The sequence below is a fragment of the Palaemon carinicauda genome, chromosome 40 (genome assembly GCF_036898095.1).
Source record: "Palaemon carinicauda isolate YSFRI2023 chromosome 40, ASM3689809v2, whole genome shotgun sequence".
In the NCBI taxonomy this organism is placed as follows: domain Eukaryota; kingdom Metazoa; phylum Arthropoda; class Malacostraca; order Decapoda; family Palaemonidae; genus Palaemon; species Palaemon carinicauda.
Window position 1 is genome coordinate 37,088,491 of NC_090764.1, and position 22,108 is coordinate 37,110,598.

Here is a 22,108-nt window from a genome sequence, read left to right on the forward strand (position 1 = left end):
AAAATCAATAAAGACACCCACACACCAAAACATTATTACTGGAAAGTAATGTATACCATTTTTGATAAAATACTAGTGTTTTACATCCTATAAGACAGATCACTAAGTAACAATAAACCCAATCTATGGTGACGCAAGATATGATGGAGATTATTTGTTTCATCACAAGCCTATTATTTATAAAATCCTATTCCTTGGCATCAGAGAAATCCAATTTTCTTCACTAGATGAAAAAATATAATAAGCTGCAGCTGGTAACTTGGCACATGAACATAATTAACAGATCTTCATTGGCCAAGCTGTCTCACTTTGTGCATTTGCTGACTGGTTCACAATTCTTAAAAATTCCCATAGACATAGTAGCCTAATGCATTTGGCATGAAATAAATATAAATACAGCATCACATCAACTAAGATTGATTTCTGATGTTTAACATACAAAATATACATAAAAATATATTTATGAATATAAAGAAGACTAATACTAAAATCTATTCTTCCTATAATAAAATTAAAATCCTAGGCATCATCTTAGAATCAACAATTTCAAAAATCTCTTCAACTTATCACTGATCACCTTCCAAAATCCAAATTCAAAATTTTTCAGATTTGTTAGCTATTGCTTCGTAGATGTTCAAATTAATCTATAGGTGGTCATGATCCCCATTCACTTCTGTCTCATGCCGAGGACAATTTTTCTATTTAGGGATTTGATGTGAGGAGTGTGTAGGTCTCAATTTTCCTCTTGGAAAGTATGTTTCATAGTTGCTGTTCAGATTACAATTCTGGCCGTAAAAGAAATCTTACTTACTTTTAGTTCAAGGGGAAATTCGGAGAGGACTAGGCTAGTCGCTTTTAAAGGGCATGATGATAATAATGCTACTTGAGCTTTTGACTTTACTTGTCCAAACGAATTTAGTTTTGATAATCATGAAATCATAAAGTTTAACGTTATTAGCTTCTTCAGAGGAAGACTTTGATTAAGGATAATTTTTTTAGGCTAATCTGCCCCATTTCATACCCATAATATAATACTGTACATTACTTGACGAATAATGGCGCATAAACTGATCTTGAGCGCTGGGTATAAAAATGGGAGCCAAAGGAGTGGATAATGCACCAGAGTTTCCAATTGGTTCTTCTATCTCAGATTACAAAAGTGTTTACCATGTATATCAAGTCAAAGTAAGACAGCCTTTCCCATAGAAGATTTTGAAATCACAAGATCCATCCTTTTCTCCACAGATGAAGGGAGGCAAGTCTACTGGAAACATTCCTGCCTAACAATTTGTTGGACGCGAGTTTGAGACCCGCTTAAGCTTGATAATTTCGAGTAGTGTATATAGCTTCATCATCCTTGTGAGCCAGGGAGCCTATAGGGCTACCTGCTGAGTCATTAGTAGCCATTCTCTGCTCTCCGTGGTCCTAGCTTGATGGAGAGGGTGCATGGGTACTGATCATATGTACATATGGTGAGTCTCTAAGGCATTGTCCTGTCCCTTGCCTCTACCATTTGTGAGTGACCTTCAAAACATTTGAATAGAAGGAATCAAAGCATGTGAAGAGGGATTCAATTCTTTATTGCATGTAAAAATATTCAAAATAATAAAAATCAACCATTGGCATAATATTACCAAGAGATATTACTGTATATCCAAAAAGGTTAGCCAAGGATTTAACATAGAATAGGATAGGCTGGTAGTTGGGCTAATACCCTTCATGTTATTGTTTAGTTAGCCATTATTAGAGAAACTAAAAACTGTTGATTTCATAAAACTGTTTCATTAAAGCAATAAACTGTGATTCAAGTCAGTCAATTTAATTCTTAACATCTGACTGCTCACTCTGATTTTCAACACTAATCTCTGTCTCCCACCAACTTGTCTAGCCAAAGGAGAGAAGAAACTTGATGAAAGAATTTCCCTGATTTACTTCACTTTCTTCTATTTTACTGTTCTTCTATCACATACCCTTTGAGACACTAACTTAACATATTCCCCCAGAATTTTCTCAAGATAATCAGAAGATTCTGAATATCTAAGGGTTGAATCACACTGCTGATCCTAACACAGGACACAAAGGTTAAGCAGGTCCTTGTCCCGTAAAAACAGCCAATTGACCAAACTCTTGGCATATAAATATACTGTACAGTGTCTTAAAATCAGAAGATTTACTTTGCAAATCATGCTCTAAAGTTTACCAATAAAAAACCAGGATTAACTAAATTTATGAAAGAAAGGCGAGCTGAAGTGAAATGTGATTCATACATATCATGATATTTATATGATTCTCTTAGGTTACTCATGCTATCAGGTACTGACAATCGTTCCCACAGATGGAACTCTAGGTTCGGGTAGTCACCAGGAGGGAGATAAGATATAGGGGAGAGAGAAAGATAACTTTTTTAGGACAGGAGGCATTCTCTTCAAGATTATTAGCCCAAGGACTCACAGATAGATATTGAAATAGTAATCTTTTTAAAGTTATTTTTTTTCCTTCAAATAAAATACAGTATAGAAAAAAAACAATACCTTAAAAGGAGTGACTGAAATTCTAAAAGTTTAACACTAACCTTTCGATGTGCCATTAGACTAAAAAGGAGATGTAAAACTACTTTGAAAAGTAAATGAGCTAACAGCTGTATGGGAAAGTCTTACCTATTTGCTAAAGGCAACCCCCTTTTAAACCAAATAAAACTTCATTTGACATCTGCTACAAGCAAAAATGATTGAACTAAGAAAATTATCAGTTTGAAATTCATATGGTCAATACTTACATCGTCTCCAAAATCCCCAGATTCTAGTTCACTAAGGCAGTTGTCTATCTGAAGCTAAGAAAATAAACTTTAAAAATATATTGAAATATCAAAGTATGCACAGAGACTGCAATTTACTAATGACAATAAAGAGAAAATATACAGTACTTATTCAATTCAAATATCTAACAGTATTTCAGCTTGAAAAATATACATAAGACCTTCAAGTAAGTTGCCTTTTATGAAAATCATAATATACAAAAAAACCATAGGTCTGAAATATAACATACTTTGGCTTCACCATCATCTTGTAACATCAGCCATGTAGGATACGAAAATACACAGCTAGTGACATTAGATGGAATTTGAGGTAGGTATGGATTTTTTTGCAGACCACTCAACTCTTTATCCTGCTGATGAATCCGTCTGGAGTCCATGCAGCCTTGTGCTAGTATTGTTCCAAGCACATGACTCATCAAATGATCCAAGTACTGTTTATTGTTCAACTCCCCTACACCACTGAAAACACAAACCAAAATACTTAAAAATTTCAAAAAATATTTTCAAATTTTGAATTTTAGCTTAAAAATCAACTTAGAAATTTATGGCTACATAAGAATATTAACTTAATAAAGGTCAGAATTATCAATTTAAATTTCATCTGCCTTTGGAAATCATCAGTTCTCAATGTTGCCTAACAGGTAATTTTTGATATCTTAACATACTAAAATATATAAAAAATTTTGAGAACTCAGAGTAGCAAAAGGACATTTTTTTTTATAAATAATTATCACTCAAGTTCCTATTTTGCTTGTCATAAAACTATCACAAACAAGATCTACTTGTGACAGGCAGGTGTCTAGAATCCATGAAATAAGACTGCTGACTGCATTCACTTTTCACAACCATGACAATGACATGATGTACTGTATCTATGAAAATTGAAGATTTGAGAAAATACACTAATCGATTTGTTTAAAAGAAATTAATTTTGGGTTAAAAAAATAAATAAAAAATAAAACAATTTTCAACATCAAGTTCACTATTTCAATATTTAATATCTCTATCTATATACCAAGGCACTTCCCCCAATTTTGGGGGGTAGCCGACATCAACAAATGAAAAGAAGGGGACCTTTCCTCTCTACGCTCCTCCCAGCCTGACAGGGGACTCAACCGAGTTCGGGTGGTACTGCTTGGGTGCCACAGCCCACCCTCCCACGTTATCCACCACATATGAAGCTTCATAAGCTGAATCCCCTACTGCTGCTATCTCTGCGGTCATAGAAGGCGACTGGAGGAAGCAGCAGGGCCTACCGGAACTGCGTCACAATCGCTCGCCATTCATTCCTATTTCTAGCGCTCTCTTACCTCTCTCACCTATCCTCCTATCACCCAGAACTGTCTTCATCCATCCACCAAACCTTGGCCTTCTTCTTGTACTTCTCCCATCAACTCTTGCAAATCACCTTCTTTAGCAGAGAGCCATTTTCCATTCTCTCAACATGGCCAAACCACCTCAACACATTCATATCCACTCTAGCTGCTGAATCATTTCTTACACCCATTCTCACCCTCATTACTTCATTCTTAACCCTATCTACTCGGGCTACACCAGCCATACTTCTTAGACACTTCATCTCAAACACATTCAATTTCTGTCTCTCCGTAACTTTCATTCCCCACAACTCTGATCCATACATCACAGTGGTACAATCACTTTCTCATACAGAACTCTCTTTACATTTTTGCCTAACCCTCTGTTCTTTACCAATCCCTTCACTGCCCCCAACACTTTGCATCCTTCATTCACTCTCTTATGTACATCTGCTTCCAATTCACCATTTGCTGCAACAACAGACCCCAAGTACAGTACATAAACTGATCTACTTTCTCAAGTAACTCTCCATTCAACATGACATTCAACATCGTACCACCTTCCCTTCTCGTACATCTCATAACCTTACTTTTACTCACATTGACTCTCAACTTCCTTCTCTCACAAACTCTTCCAAATTCTCTCACTAATCGGCCAAGCTTCTCTTCCGAGTCTGCAACTAGTAGAGTATCATCCGCAAACAACAACTGATTTACCTCCCATTCTCGTCTATCAGTTTCAATCCTCGTCCAAGCACTCGAGCATTCACCTCTCTCACTACTCCATCAACATACAAGTTGAACAACCATGGCAACATCACATATCCCTGTCTCAGCCCCACTCTCACTGGAAACCATTCGCTCACTTCATTTCCTATCCTAACACACGCTTTACTACCTTTGTAGAAACTTTTCACTGCTTGCAACAACCTTCCATCAATTCCATATAACCTCATCACATTCCTACCTACAGCATACAATGTTAAGCTCTCAAAGTGTGTACTTCCCACCCTGAAGGACTGTTACAAAAAGTAAATAAACCAATTTGCCATAGGATTTTCCCCAAAACAATTACATAGTTTAGAAAAAAGACTGCTAGTCTCCTCTTACCAAACTTTTAAGTTTAGAAAATAATTTGGGAGACAAAACCTCCAACAATCTAATATTGATACTGTACATACTGTAAATAAAAAGAAAGCAATCCGCCACATGGACACCCTAAAGAGACTTATCAATGCAATTTAATTAGTCAACTGACCAGCTTTATGGAATGCTTTAAAAGCAAGAGTATGTGCTGGCACAAGCCCAGCTTAATAAGAAAATCAATAACAGCAGGCAAACACTGTGTGCTATCTCTAGAATGTCCACGGGACTCATAAAGGGATTTTTTTTTTTTCTGGGCGGGAGACCCGTGCCGCCCAGTGAAATGCTCCTTTAGCACCATTTCTAAGGTATTTATGTAATAATTAGAATAGTAATATTACATGTTTAAAACAAATGACGTAATATGTCATGTTGGTTGGAAGAGCTAACCCTGGGATTTGCTGTAGTCATTCAAATTATAAACAGGATGTATAATGCAAACCTCGGCAAATTGACATTCTTTCTTAACGTCAACACATTGTCTCCTCGTGTGAAAGTTTGTGACGTCACCGGATGCAGGTGTCTTCCGATTCCGTCACGTGGCTAAATTAAAGCAAGCATACGATATCTGTGATATCGATAATTTATTCAGTTCATATCTAAACTTCACCAGAATTGGTCGTCTGGACCAACACAGCTTCCTCCAGTGATGGAGATGTTTAACTCTGTTGTTTTATAAAAATAAAACTTAAAAACCATTACGATGTATTCAGTTAATCCATTTAAATACATCTGAAAACAACTCATACTCAAATGTGTGCTTAAGACAGTAGCACATCAATAAATGGTGGCAGCGATTAAACTCAAAGACAGCGATTAAACTCTAAGACAGTGGTTAAACTCTAAGAATTAGAGAAATATCTTCAAGACTTCAAAATAATAGCTGTAAAACCAGAGAAATATCTTCAAGACTTCAACATAAAAGCTGTAAAACCAGAGAAATATCTTCAAGACTTCAAAATAAAAGCTGTAAAACCTGATAAAGATCTTCAAGAACTCAACATTATCTACAAGAATCTACAATTTTGACTAAGTCCAACGGAAAAGCTAACATCAACATATGTTAGTATACAACTTGAATCTTCAATCAACATCCTAGGAAACCCAAGGACTGGCGTTCAACAATTGCAAGACATATCCAGGAAGAACTACATTCAACAAGAAACTAGAACGAGACATCGCTAACAAAACATCAAGAGAGAGAGAGAGAGAGAGAGAGAGAGAGGACGTGTCGACTTCATATATAAGCTAAGTACAGACATTTTTGTATTCATTTCAGTTTGGGCAGTGAAGTGTAGTTATCACAAGTCGTTAGTCAATTATTACTGGGGTGAGTGAATTCCTAAACTTTGTTATAAGAAACTCCGAATTCTCATTTAGAATTTTTCTTTCTTTGTGCTAATTCCTTTTTCTTTCAGAAACTCTTGGGGGAAATGTTTAGGGATTAGTAACATTGTTGGGGGAATTTTATTATACATATGCGTTTACGCAGTGGGCGTCTGTACTCATATAGATATTTTGATAGGATTGAAAGGGGTCAAAGAGATAGAAAAAAAAAAAAATACAGCAGTCATGGCTCCTCCTGTCAGCCCTACCCCTGGACCTAGTGGTGTAGGCCAGGCTAATCCTCCTCCAATTGTGACGCTTGTAAATGCCAGGTCAGCAATCCTTCCTTTTCAAGGTCGTGTCAACGGGTTCTTGCCACAAAATGTGGAGTCATGGATTTCATCCGTTGATGCCCATTTAAATGCCAAACAAATCGTAGATCCTTTTGTACAATTACAAGAAGCTAAAAGTTTTATAGATTTTTCTAAATGGGATGCGAGTGCGTATTTAAGAGGTGTTTCATTTCAGGAAGCAGTTACTTGGGATGATTTCAAAGTTAGGTTACGCGCGATTTATGGGGGTGAGGAAGCTTTAGATGTAGTGTTAACGTTACGAAATACACTTAATCAAGCCACTATGAATCGGCTTAATGTTGTTGAGAGAGCAGCTCTCATAGCTGATAGGCTTAACGAATATCAGGACATTTTAGGTAATTCCACTTCGGTTACTAACGATAACATCTCCGTGAAAGATTTTTTACGATTAATGTATTTAACTTGCATGACACTTATGTTGCCTGAAGCTTTAGTGCGGTGCTTTGATAAGAAGTTAATGCCTGCAAGTACGGAATTGGATGTCTATAAACAGATAAAGAAACACATGTCCAAGTGTCCAGATCTCGATCCCGTGTTAACTCAAGTTTTTGCTAAGAATGAAACAAAACCACAAACAGTGAACGTAATTAACAATCCAGTAGCGGGAGTGACGTGTTACAACTGCAAACGTCAAGGTCACATAAGCGCAGACTGTAGAACGAAATTTTGTTCAGTTCACAACACAGCATCACATTCTTATAGTCAATGTTACGCGCATAAGACACAACAATATCCTAGAAATACACAGTCAATTCCACAGTCAGTTCCATATGGAAATAAAAAGAAAAATCCTCATTTTAACAATAAGAAGAAACAACAAAATGTCAATGCAGTTCAGAGTCCGAAACAAACAAACACTTCTTCAAATATCGCTGAGCCTGGGCCGTCAAACCAGACCTCGCAAAGTCAGCCTAATTTTCAGAATGTGCAGAGCAAAGCAAATACCACATAGTTAACTCTAGAGGGGAAGAGAGTGATGTTGGGTCAAGGTCATTTATGTCAACATCAATAGTATTGAATAATCAATTTAATGTTTTATCAGATAATTGTGAGACAATAGATTTTCCTATGAAACACACGGCCGAATTAAGTAAAACAGTGCATGCTCCCGTAGATTTGCAACAAATTCATACAATAATAAGACAAAATGAGTTACGGCCAACCTTATATGCTGTAAATTTAGAACACAAATCCTTTACGTTATTTTTTGACTCTGGTAGTCCACGTAATATTATGGATTTGAAGACGCATCATTTGTTGTTTTCGAACTTTCCGATTGAAAAATCAGGAATTAGACTTTCAGGTATAGGAAATAATGAATTAAACGTCATAGGCATAACTCATATTCAGTTCAGAGTCGGTAATCGCACGTTTGCCGATACATTTGTTGTTGTAAAAAACATTAATATGTATCCAGCTGTAATTATAGGATACCCATCTATGGGAAATCAAAACATTATCTTAGCTCCTGCCAAGCACGGCGTGTATATCAAAGGGAAATTCTATAAGTCTTCTAATACCTTAAAGTCAGTTTTGGATAAAAAGGAGACGACAAATGTAACCGTAACGTACGTTGAAGAACCAATAACTTGTCTCACTAATAAAGAAATAATATACGCGACCCAGCAGAATTCTCGTTCACCCGTAATATCATCTTGCACGCAATATATCGAACCAAACATACCTTCGAATTTAATAGTGCAAATAAAGAAAACACTACCGGGATCTGAAATATTAATCCTTTCCGATACTTTGAAAACTAACGGATTGTCTGTCACACAAGCTATTTATACAGTAGGCTCACATCAGCAATGTAATATCGAAGTCTGTAATCATTTAAATAACACTTTAGTAATTCACAAAAATCAACATATCTTGGATGTAGAAGTTTATAAACATCGTATTCTTACCGTTGCTGAAATCAATCACTCTCAATCAGTTGCGGATGAGTCCCTTTTGCGATCTATTAAAAATAAAATCAGTAAGGACATTCAAGACGAAGAAATTCAGCAGAAAATTTTTGAACTTTTAACTAAATATACAGATGTCTTTTCCACTACGGATGGATCCTTAGGAAAAACAGATGTGATCGAGCATCAAATAAGGTTAAAAGACAAGCAGAAAATTATATATGTACCCTCGTACAGACTCCCTATGAAATTCCAGAATGAAATAAATGATGAAGTAGGTAAAATGTTAGAGGAAGGAGTCATTAGAAAATCAAATAGCCCTTATAATTTTCCTTTAATAGTTGTACCGAAAAAAGATCGAACATGGCGTATCTGCGTCGACTTTCGTCGTCTAAACGAGGAAACGATCCCTGATCGATTCCCAGTGCCATGTACTGACGATATTTTGTCTTTGTTAGGTCAGAATAAATATTTTACCAGTTTGGACTTACTTAAAGGCTTTCACCAGATATCATTAGAAGAAGATAGTATCCCATACACAGCCTTCAGCACAGCCAGGGGACATCATGAATTTTTACGGATGCCTTTTGGTTTACGTTGTGCTCCTATAACATTTACAAGAATGATTAACATAGTGTTTGGAGACTTGTTAGGGGATATATTGCATGCCTATACGGATGATCTTGTAATCTTTTCCAACACCTTAGAAGAACATCTACGTAAGTTAGAACTAGTACTACAGAGATTAAGACAACATAACTTAAGGGTAAAGATTAGTAAGTGTGAGTTTTTCAAAACCGAATTAATATATTTGGGTTTCATGGTGTCAAGCCAAGGTCTTAAAGTAGTCCATGATAAGGTGTCGGCTATACGTAATTTTCCCATACCTACTAATGTCAAGGGAATACAGCAATTTCTGGGTTGTAGTGGATATTACAGGCGTTTTATACGCAACTATTCAATAATAGCCGCTCCTTTAACTGATCTTACGAAGAAGGGCGTAGATTTCATATGGTCTGAGCAACATCAACAGGCGTTTAATACTTTGAAAGATGAACTGTGTAGTTCTCCTATCTTAAAATTTCCTGACTTCGGTAAGGAATTCTTCATTGCAACAGACGCCTCAGACTTAGGAGTAGGAGGGGTATTGCTTCAGCAATATGATAAACAGTTTTTCCCGATAGCTTTCTATTCTCGAAAATTGAGAACTTCCGAAAGTAAGTATGCAGTAAAAGACAAGGAAGGACTAGCTATTGTTAATTCGCTAGTGCATTTTAAGTTCATAATTTACGGTTATCCCGTTAAGGTTCTTACTGACCATAAACCACTAACAGAGTTCTTTAAAGGCTTCAATCACAGCCCTAAACGAACTCGGTGGCATTTAATCATTCAAGATTTTGGCGCAAGAATCGGGTATTTACCTGGGAAAGCAAATATCATTGCGGATGCATTATCACGCAACCCCGTGTCATCTTGTACGGAGCCTTTAGCTGAATTAATAGATATATCAACATCCATGCCTATTGTAAAAACAATATCTGAACAAGAAGATTTAGGCTGGAGTGCTGAATTGTTACAGACTGAGCAAAGAAAAGATCAGAAAATAGAAACAATAATAAATGCTTTGAAAGGCAATCATAAAGAAAAGGAATATATAAAGTATAAGCAGCAGAATTATATAATCAAAGATAATATTCTGTGTAGGACTGTGACAAGGAAAACCCGCAATACACCACATGTAACTAACGACCAGGTAGTAGTACCAAACTCACTTATTTCCACTGTCCTGAATTGGTTGCATTCAAATCCATTACATGGACACCCTGGGTTCTCATTAATGTCACAGAAAGCCAAATCATTGTTTTATTGGCATACAATGCTTACAGATATAAAAAGACACATAGCTAATTGTCGCACATGTCAGGAAAACAAAGGGCATACGAAAACACCTGTCAGCCTAGGAGCTTATCCTGTTCCCAATCAACCCTTTGAAAGAATACATTTAGATTTGTTAACAGGATTTTACGAGTCAGACAGAGGAAATAAGCACCTCTTAGTAATTATAGATGCTTTAACTCGATATACAGAACTAATAGCGCTTAAAACTAAAACTGCGATTGAATGCGCTAGGAAGTTTTACGAGTGTTACATTTGTAAACATGGAATTCCACACATGATAATCTCAGACTCGGGTGGTGAATTTAATAATCACTTTCTTACCTCATTGTGTGAATTCCTCAACATAAAGAAGATTAATACCATGATATATCACCCAGAGTCGAATGGGCTAGTGGAAAGAGCAAATAGGAAGATATTAAATATATTGAGGGTAACACTAGGGGGATCAGACCCCAACTGGGATATTGCAATACCGGCGGCACTGAGTACTCTGAATCATTCATATCATATATCAATTAAAATGTCACCGCATGAAGCATTGTATGGTACCCCAGTTAGAACACCTTTCCATGTATTAACGCCTACAACTAATCTATCAAATCCTTTAAAAGAATGTATAAATGCAAGTATAAGTCGATATGATATCCTTCGAAAGAATTTAGAAGAATCACAAATCATAATGAAAAGGAATCATGATAAAATAGCGAAACCAACTAAAACATGTACCGTGGGTGATAACATCTATATTCAAATCAATGTCAGAAAAGGGCTCAACTATAAACTAACACCTAAGTTTGAAGGCCCATTTAACATTTTGGAAACATTAACGGCCAATAGGTTTAGAATTCAAAACGTAGCCCAACCCACGGATGAGAGAATAGTACCATTGTCTCACATAAGAAATTAAAAAGAAAAGAGAGGAAAAGAAGTGAGGAAAAATTTTATTTTGTGTGACTAAAAGTTTTCTTTTTAATACAGGAGTAATTACATATATTTTTTCTCGTTACAGGTTTCCAAGATGAATTTTTTGTTGTTGGGAATGATATTGTTCGCTCAGACATTTTTCTCGTATGGGATGAGTTCTAAGACTAAAAATATATATTTTAAATATGGCAATATAGTTGAAAGACAAGAAGACATTTTTATTACATCAACCAACGTAATTGTCGAAGTGCATATGCAAGCAATTTTTCTTCAAGAGAATGATGTCACTAGCTTAAGAACCGCCATTTCAAGGTTTTCTGCATCATTGGATGAGTTGCATAGAAGACATTTTCATTTGACTACTAAGAGTTTGCTTGGATCAACATTAAAAGTTGCAGAGATGCTATCTGATGACTTGAAAAATAAGACTGGCGAGACAGGATCTTTGGCTTATGACCTTTTGATGTGGACTGTAGGACACGAACATAAAGAAAGACGGAATCCGTTCATTTATGCTGCATTAAGCATCTTTGGGTCTGTTGCAAGTTTAGGTTTAGGAATTTCCAATCGTCTTAAAATTAGTAATCAAAATAAGAAAATTGAGTTCTTGACTCATAAAGATGAATTGATTATGTCAGAACTAAGGGATCAGTTAGCTTCAATCAATAAAATTATGGATTTGTTAAATGAACATTCAGATAATATCGTTCAAATTATGGAAGTACAGGATTTGTTGGCAACATTAACGTATTATGATTCAAAGATAGATCACATACATAACAGAATTGCACATTTCATTGAGAAATCCAAGGATTATGTAGAAGCTATCACGTTAGCAACTAAAGGTGTATTGTCGCCCCATTTGTTGCCTATACGTTACTTAAAATTAGTTCTGGAGAACGGAAGGGATAAACTAGGCTATGTTCCTTTGTTAGACGAACATAGGTTAGAATTTTATTACAGCCTAATTACAGTAAACGTAGATAATAACAAGATTAGGATTACAATTCCCTTTGATTCTTCTGATGCCTGGCAATCTTACAGGATATCACCATTTCCGACTTTCATGACGAATCACTCAAATCCAGTAATATCCAGTTTGACAGGACACGTATTGATTTCCCCAGACAAGGAAACATATACGGTCATTAAAGACTTAAATCAATTAACTCACTGTTCAGACGCAATGGATAGAAAAATATGTACAGCTGACTCATTTGAATTCCGTAAAAACTTAATGGATTCATGCGAGTTAGGTATAGTGCTAGACGGTGCTCTCTCCCATACAAGTGAAAATTGTCTGGATAAGCTTTATCCCTTTGACAATAAAGAATTCAATTGCAGACTAAATAATGGCTCGTGGATACGATACGACAAGGACGGCTTCAATGTATCATGCCCTGACGGATCCACATCCTTCACCCACATCTTCGTCGCAGCAGATGGTTGTATCGGGACTTTCCCGAATTCCATGGTGACTGGCCTACGGACAATCATCAGAGAACGAGCCTACTTCGCGAACTTCACGTGGACCTCTACAATGCCAGCACTTCCTCTCCCATACAACGGCCGTGTGGCAAAGCGGTTGATGAAACTTACCGAAAAGGACCACCTGTCACCGACTTATGAAGAAATTCTTCACCCCATAATACTGGCTAGTTTGTGTTTCACGGTGATGATATTTATCGCCGTGAACATCCTTGTTTGGCGTAGGTTACGGCACAGCAAGCAGCTACAAAGGAATGAGTTGCATAGCCCTGACAATACCCCCTATTTAATCCAGTTCAAAGCTGTATGAGTGGCCACCTCATTCGCTAAGGGAGTAATTTGTCGGGAAGATGTTTGTATGAAAAGCTGATTAGTACGCTAGTAATATGTAATTAAAGAAATTCTCTACATTTGCATTGTTAAAAATACATTTAAAACAACATTTAAAAAATAAATAAAATAAAAAAGGATATAAATCATTTTTTTCTCTTGGCATCTAATAAAAATATATAAGCCGGAATGTTAAAAAAGAAAAGAGAAAAAAAAAAAAATATAATAAGATATATAACAGAATCTATGGGCATCTAATAAAATGTATCAGCCCTATATATAAATATATATATATGTACGAAACCGTGGTACGTGTACGTACCAGGAATTCGTGTTTGTGCACTAAAAATTGAGTATCTTGTTTCTGACAAAGGTAACAATTATTCTTTATCAAGTTACCGAATCATGTGTAAGTCAGAATTTATTTTGTTTTTTGGTACCATGTAATCATTTGCTAGCAATGTACCATATATATGATCTTGGTTTTATCATGCATTTTTCTTTTTGCTTTGGTAATATCTTTTTTGTATGCATTATTGTTATTATTTTTTGATGTGCCTATTTTGGACATTCGTCCTCAGTTGGTTATGGCTAAAGTTAAACAAAGAATAATACGTATGTCCAGTCACACCTAATAACCATGTTTCGGCTTGTTGTTAAATTTTTGTAAAAAAAAATTGAGATAGCTGGCCGAGCTTATGTAATAATTAGAATAGTAATATTACATGTTTAAAACAAATGACGTAATATGTCATGTTGGTTGGAAGAGCTAACCCTGGGATTTGCTGTAGTCATTCAAATTATAAACAGGATGTATAATGCAAACCTCGGCAAATTGACATTCTTTCTTAACGTCAACACATTGTCTCCTCGTGTGAAAGTTTGTGACGTCACCGGATGCAGGTGTCTTCCGATTCCGTCACGTGGCTAAATTAAAGCAAGCATACGATATCTGTAATATCGATAATTTATTCAGTTCATATCTAAACTTCACCAGAATTGGTCGTCTGGACCAACACAGCTTCCTCCAGTGATGGAGATGTTTAACTCTGTTGTTTTATAAAAATAAAACTTAAAAACCATTACGATGTATTCAGTTAATCCATTTAAATACATCTGAAAACAACTCATACTCAAATGTGTGCTTAAGACAGTAGCACACCAATATATAATATACCTTAGAAATGGTGCTAAAGGAGCATTTCACTGGGCGGCACGGGTCGGAGCCCAGAAAGGGTTTCATAAATCTTTCTTTGCTTAAATGCGGAACAAAGCTGTACCATCTATTGTTCTATTATCCTGAAGTATACATAATAAAATGAAAAAATGGTGTTATTTAAAACACTTACTTGGAAAGTGTTCCAAATTCAAACTTGATTAATCCAGCAAGTTGGTCCATTAGAGCAATGATCTCGTGGCTTGATACACTGAAAAGGGATAACTCTTTAGAAAAATTAAAAACTCACAATTTAATTTCAATTCATAGTAACACAAGTTCAAGCTAAAATATTGACAATAAACTTTAACTAATTATACTGTAGCTTATAAAACTGTAATGATAAAAATAATAAAACTTGTAACAACTTGGCAACCTACTAGATTAGGAGTAAAATACAATATATGAAATGTAGAGCTTACAACCAAATGGTGAAGGTAAAATTAATAAGACAGGTATAAGAAGAGAAAAAATGGCAATTTATCCTAAAATGTGTTTTTCCTAGCTATACAAACCCGTAATCATTTAATATAGGAATTCGCTTCAGCTTAGCCGAAATAGCCGAAGAGAAAGAAAACCAGGCCGTTGTGCTGATTGGTTGGCTGACGCTAAGCTCCCCCCACCCCCCACACCCAGCCCGCTTTCCTCATTCAAATGCTTTAGGCTCAATGTGGAACATGAGAGGGGTGGTAGAGGCGGGCATTTATATTAAATGATTACGGGTTTGTATAGCTAGGAAAAATACAATTTAGGACAAATTGTCATTTGTTCCGAGCCGATATACAAACATCGTAATCATTTAATGTAGGAAGACTCACTGGTTAGTGGGAGGTCTGCCTGTGCTGCTTGTGGACGGCTAACTGCCCAGATATAGACCTGGTCTGGAATGAGAGCAGAGGACTAAATCCACCTACCCCTGTCTCTTGACCTGACATGATGATGGTAAGGTCTGAAAGACTGGGAGCCGGGTCACGCGATGGGTAAGAGCATCGAGCGACCTGAGAGCGTGAATGTAAGACACACTCGACCCTGGGGTTACAGTGACTAGATGAGCCTCCTTAACCAAAAGGCAAATGGCTTATACATCCACAGTCTTCCCAGTCTAGCAGAAGACGGGGGGGAGAATACCTGGAAACAAACTGTAGCAATCTTACCTTGGAAGACCTGTCTTGATGTATGGAGCTCAAAGAGAGGAGACAGAGAGAAAGGCGGATCACATGCAGACTGCTTTCACACTGCCAAACATACCATAAAAATCAAGACGAGATTTCCCTGTCCTGGAGTAACTGGAGAGGTCAGACAATAGCTTGAGCCGCTACCACAGGGCCAAGAACAAAGGTGTACAAGGTCTTGTGCGTAAACTCCCTCAAGTAAAAGGCCATATAGGTGGTCTGGCGTTTCTAAACGCCAGCCTTCAGCACTGGGCCCACTGCAAGATTTCTCTTTAAAGCGAGTGTGGGGGCAATGCCGCTGATCTCGTGAGCTTTAACCCTCGCTGGTGCTTGAACTCTTGAGGAAGTCTCATACGCCTTGCGGATGGTTTCATGGATCCAGAAGGATATCGTGTTCCTTGATACCTCCCTCTTGGCTCTGCCGGTGCTAACGAAGAGTCATCGATATTCATGTCTGAGATGCCGAGTTCGCTTAAGATAGCGCCGGAGACACCTGACAGGACAGAGAAGCCTCTGACCTGAACCGCCACTTGCCGCATCTGGTAAGGAAGGAATAGTGAAGGCCTCGAACCTGGGAATGATGGCAGTCTCGAGAGCACTCATTCGTTTCCAGGCCCGTTGGAGAGAGTACTCGGTAGTGCTGATGAGCGACAACACGTCCGTGGTCGCATACATCAACAAGCAAGGGGGCACGCTCTCCCGTCAGGTGTTTCTGTAGGCAGAGAGACAACCCGTAACCTTGTTAGCCAGGTACATTCCGGGCTAGAGAAATGTTCTGGCAGACACCCTGAGTCGCAGAAACCAGGTAATAGGGGTAGAATGGTCTCTTCACCCTTGGTTGGCGAGTTGAGTACTCGACCTCTGGGGAGAACCATGCATCGACCTATTCACAACACGGCACAACGCCAAGCTTCCCGTGTTTGCTCTCCAGTACCAGATCCCGCGGCTGCGTTCGAGGACACACTGCAACATCCTTGGGATCGACTGGATTGCAACGCATTTCCCCCCTTTTGCTTGCTTTGCGCAGTCCTGTCCCGGGTCCTAGTAACCCCAGGACTCAGGATGACTCTCATTGCTCCACTATGGCCACACATGGAGTGGTTTCCCGCTCTGTTGTCGTTCCTGGTCGAGGCACCGCGAGAGCTACCACACTGGCTCAATCTCCTTCGGCAACCCTTATCGAGCAGGTACCACCACGGGGTGCAGTCTCTCAGACTTCATGCGTGGAAACTATCCAGCATCTCCTCAGAAAGCGAAGCTTTTCGCGACTCGCTGCGAGAGAGATGTCAGGGTGCCTTAGAAGATCCTGCTCCTCAGTCTAATAGGGGAAGTGGTTGGTCTTCTGTGATTGGTGTAGTGGAAGGGGTATCTCTCCGGTCGGAGCCTCTCTGACTCAGATCGCAGACTTCCTAGTCTTTCTTCGCAGATATAAGCTCCTTTCGGTTTCTGCCATTAAAGGGTACAGGTCTACCCTTGCAATGGTGTTCCATCTGAAGGGCATAGATATCTCCAACGCCCTCGAGATTTCCATGCTCATTAATAGCTTCGAACAATCGTGTCCCCCGAGGGAACTTCCGAGTTCCCCAGTGGGATGTCACTCTAGTTCTCAGGTCTCTTATTCATGCTCCGTAAGAACCCTTGAGCCATGCCTCAGACAGGCACTTGACCCAAAAGACTGTTTTTCTGCTAGCCTTAGCATCGGCGAAGAGAGTCGGGGAGTTACACGGCCTCTCTTGAAATGTCACTCACCCAGAGGGTTGGAAGGAGATCTCCTTGAGTTTTGTGCCAGAGTTCGTGGCCAAGACTCAGAACCTAGCGATCCACGATCCCAGGTTTGAGGCCTTCACTATTCCTTCCTTACCGGATGCGGCGAGAGGCAGTTCAGGTGAGAGGCCTCTCTGTCCCGTAAGGTGTCTCCGACGCTATCTTAAGCGAACTCGGCATCTCAGACATGAATATCGATGACTCTTCGTTAGCACCGGCAGAGCCAAGAGGGAGGTGTCGAGGAACACGATATCCTTCTGGATCCAGGAAACCATCCGCAAGGCGTATGAGACTTCCTCAAGAGTCCAAGCACCAGCGAGGGTTAAAACTCACGAGATCAGGGGCATTGTCCCCACACTCGCTTTCAAGAGAAATCTTGCAGTGGGCCATGTGCTGAAGGCTGGTGTTGGAAACGCCAGACCACCTTTACGGCCTTTTACTTGAGGGAGTTTACGCTCAAGACCCTGGACACCTTTGTTCTTGGCCCTGTGGTAGCGGCTCAAGCTATTGTCTGACCTCTCCAGTTCCTCCGGGACAGGGAAGTCTCTTGTCTTGATTTTTATGGTATGTTTGGCAGTGTGAAAGCAGTCTGCATGTGATCCACCTTTCCCTTTGTCTCCTCCCTTGGAGTTCCATACATCAAGACAAGTCTTCCCAGGTAAGATTGCTACAGTTTGTTACCAGGTATTCTCTCCCCGTCTTCTGCTAGGCAGGGAAGACGGTGCATGTATAAACCCTTTGCCTTTTGGTTATGGAGGTTCATCCAGTCACTGTGACCCAAGGGTCGAGGGTCTCTTACATTCAAGCTCTCAGGTTGCGTGATGCTCTTACCCATCGCGCGACCCGGCTCCCAGTCTCTCAGACCCCACCATCATCATGTCGGGTCAAGAGACAGGGGTAGGTGGATTTAGTCCTCTGCTCTCATTCCAGACCAGCTCTATATCCGGGCAGTTAGCCATCCACAAGTAGCACAGGCAGACCTCCAACCAACTAGTGAGTCTTCCTATATTAAATGATTACGATATTTGTATATCATGTCGGAACAAATGACAATTTGCCCTAAATTGTATTTTTCCTAGCTATACAAACCTGTAACATTTAACATAAATGCCCGCCTCTACCACCCCTCTCATGTTCCTCATTGAGCCTTAAGTGTTTGAATGAGGAAAGCGGGCTGGCGGTGGGGGCGGCGGAGCTAAGCTCCGCCCCATACCGCCAACCAACCAATCAGCACAACTGCCTGGTTTTCTTTTTCTTCGGCTGTTTCAGCTGAGCTGAAACGAATTCCTATATTAAATGATTACGAGGTTTGTATATCGCGTCGGAACAAATTATCCTTAAACACTTAAAGAACCACCACTGGAGCAAATCAAAGGTGAAAATTATAACATTGCTTAGGCTCTGCTAAAACAAAGTACAAATTTGTAAAAAGAACCCAACGGTGTGAATGAATAGTTGTATTAAATGAAGAAGGCTATTTAGATATGTACATAATCTTCTCATGAAATATTGATACCAACCTTTCTACAACTTGCAACAAACAGTACTTACTAGGAATGGGGCAAGGCAAGAAGGAAAACATCATTTTGTTCGCGTATGTAAGCAACATGATAATACTCTCCATCCAATAGCACAGTTGAACTGGAATATTAAAACACAATAAAATGACAGTCTTTTCATAATTGGAAGCTAAAAATAACAAATATAAGTACAGCACATACATAGTATTTTATACTTGATAAAGCTTTAGACCTAATATGGCATAGTAAAGCCTTCCTTCAGGTGGGAGGTGAGTATACTCAGGATGGGGAAGACTCATCTACCCTGAATTCAGTTCCAATGCTGGCTGAGACTGTAAAGCCTGAGACAGAATCCTCCTTATTAAGAAGTTTAACAATGTCAGAAACCCCTCATGAGCAGGATGACGGCAATTGACCGACAATTAGATACCCCTTAAGGATCATTTCTTGCATGGGGTGACTTAAGAAGGGGATAATTCACAGGTTTCCGGGCCTAAGAATTCACTTCGTTTGAGATGCTCCACCATGATCCTGCCTCCAGTTTTCTCTCAGCTTAGGTTTAATGTACCAGAAGAAGCAGTCCCATCGCCTCCTCCAATAGATCTAAAAACTAAAGTGCTGACAACAGGCACTGCTACAGACATGCTCAAGTACGAGGCCACCTTATTCTTAGCCTCAGAGTCTAAGGCCAAGAAGGCTGTAACTATGGTTAGCCTGTAAGCTTACAGCTGGATCCAGTGGTTGAGAGCAATAGCATACTTTGCTTCGTCTTAAGATTTGTCTAATCCTGAGATGAAGAAGTACACCGACCAACCTCATTCTCCCAAGAACAGAGGCAGTTATCTACATCACACATTAGCCAGCAAATTAGTGGGCAAATTGGATTTTAAAGAGAAGAGATGCAGTTGCATCAAGGTTTTCCAGTGAAGTGGGATAAGATGCAGTTCTCTACCTCATGAATGCAGAGGCAGTTATCTACATCACACATTAGCCAGCAAACTGGTGGGCAAATTGGATTTTAAAGAGGAGAGATGCAGTTGCATCAAGGTTTTCTAGCAAAGTGGGACAACAAGATACAGTTCTCTACCTCAGGAAAGCACCAATCCTGGACATTACTATGTTCTTTCCTTGGAGAGACATTAAGAACACCGCCATCAAGTTGAGGAAAGAAAGCCATGACTCCCTGATCCACAGAGCAGTGACTTTCAATGGCTGTGGCCCCTCTAAATCATCTGCTCCCAGATATTCACCATTCTAACCTATCATGTCAGCATTGGAGCAACTGATGGATAAGCCCAGATTAAGATCTGCAGCTCCTGAACCTTCAGCTTTCAGAAATGGCAGGAACCATGTCGCCCCCTTTCACTCACAACCCGGTCACACCAGATAGAGGTAGGAGGGGAAGAATGAGTCATTGAGATCAGCGCTTCCCTCCCTCTGCTAACACAAGTTAGGGGATGTCTGTTAAGGCATTGGGCAATGTAGCAGTGACACAGCACATAGAAGAGGGTGATGGAAGTTCCTAGAAGATGAATAACACCTACCTTTCATCAGCTTTTGTCCTCCCCTCCCTCATCAATGGCATTTCTGATGTGTCCTCCATAATCAACAAAAAGCTCTAGTTCTCACATTGGACGTGAAAGCGATGATGGAGAAGAATGCCATAGAAGTCATCTATGATGGGTCTCCTGATTTCTACAGGTGACTGTTCTTGGTGGAGAAATCAACCAGTAGTGGAAAACAGTAACCAATCTCTCTCCTCTACACGAGTTTGTTTAACAAACCGTGTTCAGGATAGCGTCAGCTAATACATTTCGTGCTGCCATCAGGAAAGACAACTTCATACATTCTGTCAATCTAAAGAATGCATATTTTCGAATACAGATCCACCAGTCAGACAGAGAGTACTTATACTTGATCCTAGTCCCAAATCCTGTACGTATTTTAGACTGTCTACCACTCCCACATATTCACTCGATTATTCATGCTGGTCTCAGACATTAAAATCAACATATATCTATTTTAAAAATGAAAGCAAAACTGCTACACAATACACCAACCTTAAAGCTGGTATACCAACAACTTCCTGAACAGTGTGTGCTGTAGTGATGAACATCCCTCGTACTTTCACCAATTTGTTGCTCCAGTTTGGAAACTGGTACCTGAAATTATAGATACATATGCATATGATATAAAAAAAAAACTTAATTTCATCATAAAGTTAAGTGTACTGCGATGTTATAACACACTCTAAACTCAATATAATAATGTAACTCACATTCATAGACCAACTTTAAAATTTACTTTTACTACATGCTTTCAACGTTACATTAGGCACCTAAGAGGAAGCCATTTTTTTTTAATCATTACCTTTTCTATACACACTGCAATCATCCTATTCTAAAATAATTTATTATGGCACATGTCCAAATTAGACAAAATAAGGACTTCACCTGATATCAGCCCCATCTGGTGAATCCTCAGTTACACCAACAAGGCTGAGATAAAGGACAGTGTGAGGAATCTCCTGCAAACAACCTGTGTCTGGTTCATCTGTTTCAATACCAGTTACAATTTTCACCAGTTGTGTTTGTGTCACCCTCTGAAAGATGACAAAATTATATGTTCAGTTGTACGAGCATAAGAATTATCATGAAATATAAAAAACTGTAAATTTTCAATTTATATTTTCCCTAGCTATACAAACCAGAGTTATTTAAATGGGTTACTCATAGTTCCATTTTCTACAACCCCACAATAATAAAAGATAAAGAACTCTGTTGCACCATAATTGATTACCTAGCAACCCCACTCCTGGGTAGTGATACGTGTGGTTACTGGTAGGCGTCACTCTATTCTGGTCAAAGACTTGTGGGGTGGATGAAGTGAAACCTTTGTTTAAATGACTCAG

The 22,108-nt window shown here is 38.9% G+C and overlaps 1 protein-coding gene across 3 annotated transcripts in view; it reads right to left on the reverse strand.

Annotated features, from left to right (window-relative positions):
* The window catches only part of in (protein inturned), a 134,458-nt gene that overhangs the window by 63,693 nt on the left and 48,657 nt on the right, over positions 1-22,108 (reverse strand). For all 3 annotated transcript variants that reach the window (XM_068363501.1, XM_068363502.1, XM_068363503.1), the window contains exons 8-13: positions 21,651-21,799; positions 21,258-21,359; positions 19,229-19,318; positions 14,875-14,952; positions 3,046-3,274; positions 2,777-2,830 (exon numbers count right to left, since the gene is read on the reverse strand). In XM_068363501.1, the coding sequence (XP_068219602.1) occupies positions 2,777-2,830; positions 3,046-3,274; positions 14,875-14,952; positions 19,229-19,318; positions 21,258-21,359; positions 21,651-21,799 (702 nt within the window). The remainder of the gene's footprint in view (positions 1-2,776; positions 2,831-3,045; positions 3,275-14,874; positions 14,953-19,228; positions 19,319-21,257; positions 21,360-21,650; positions 21,800-22,108) is intronic.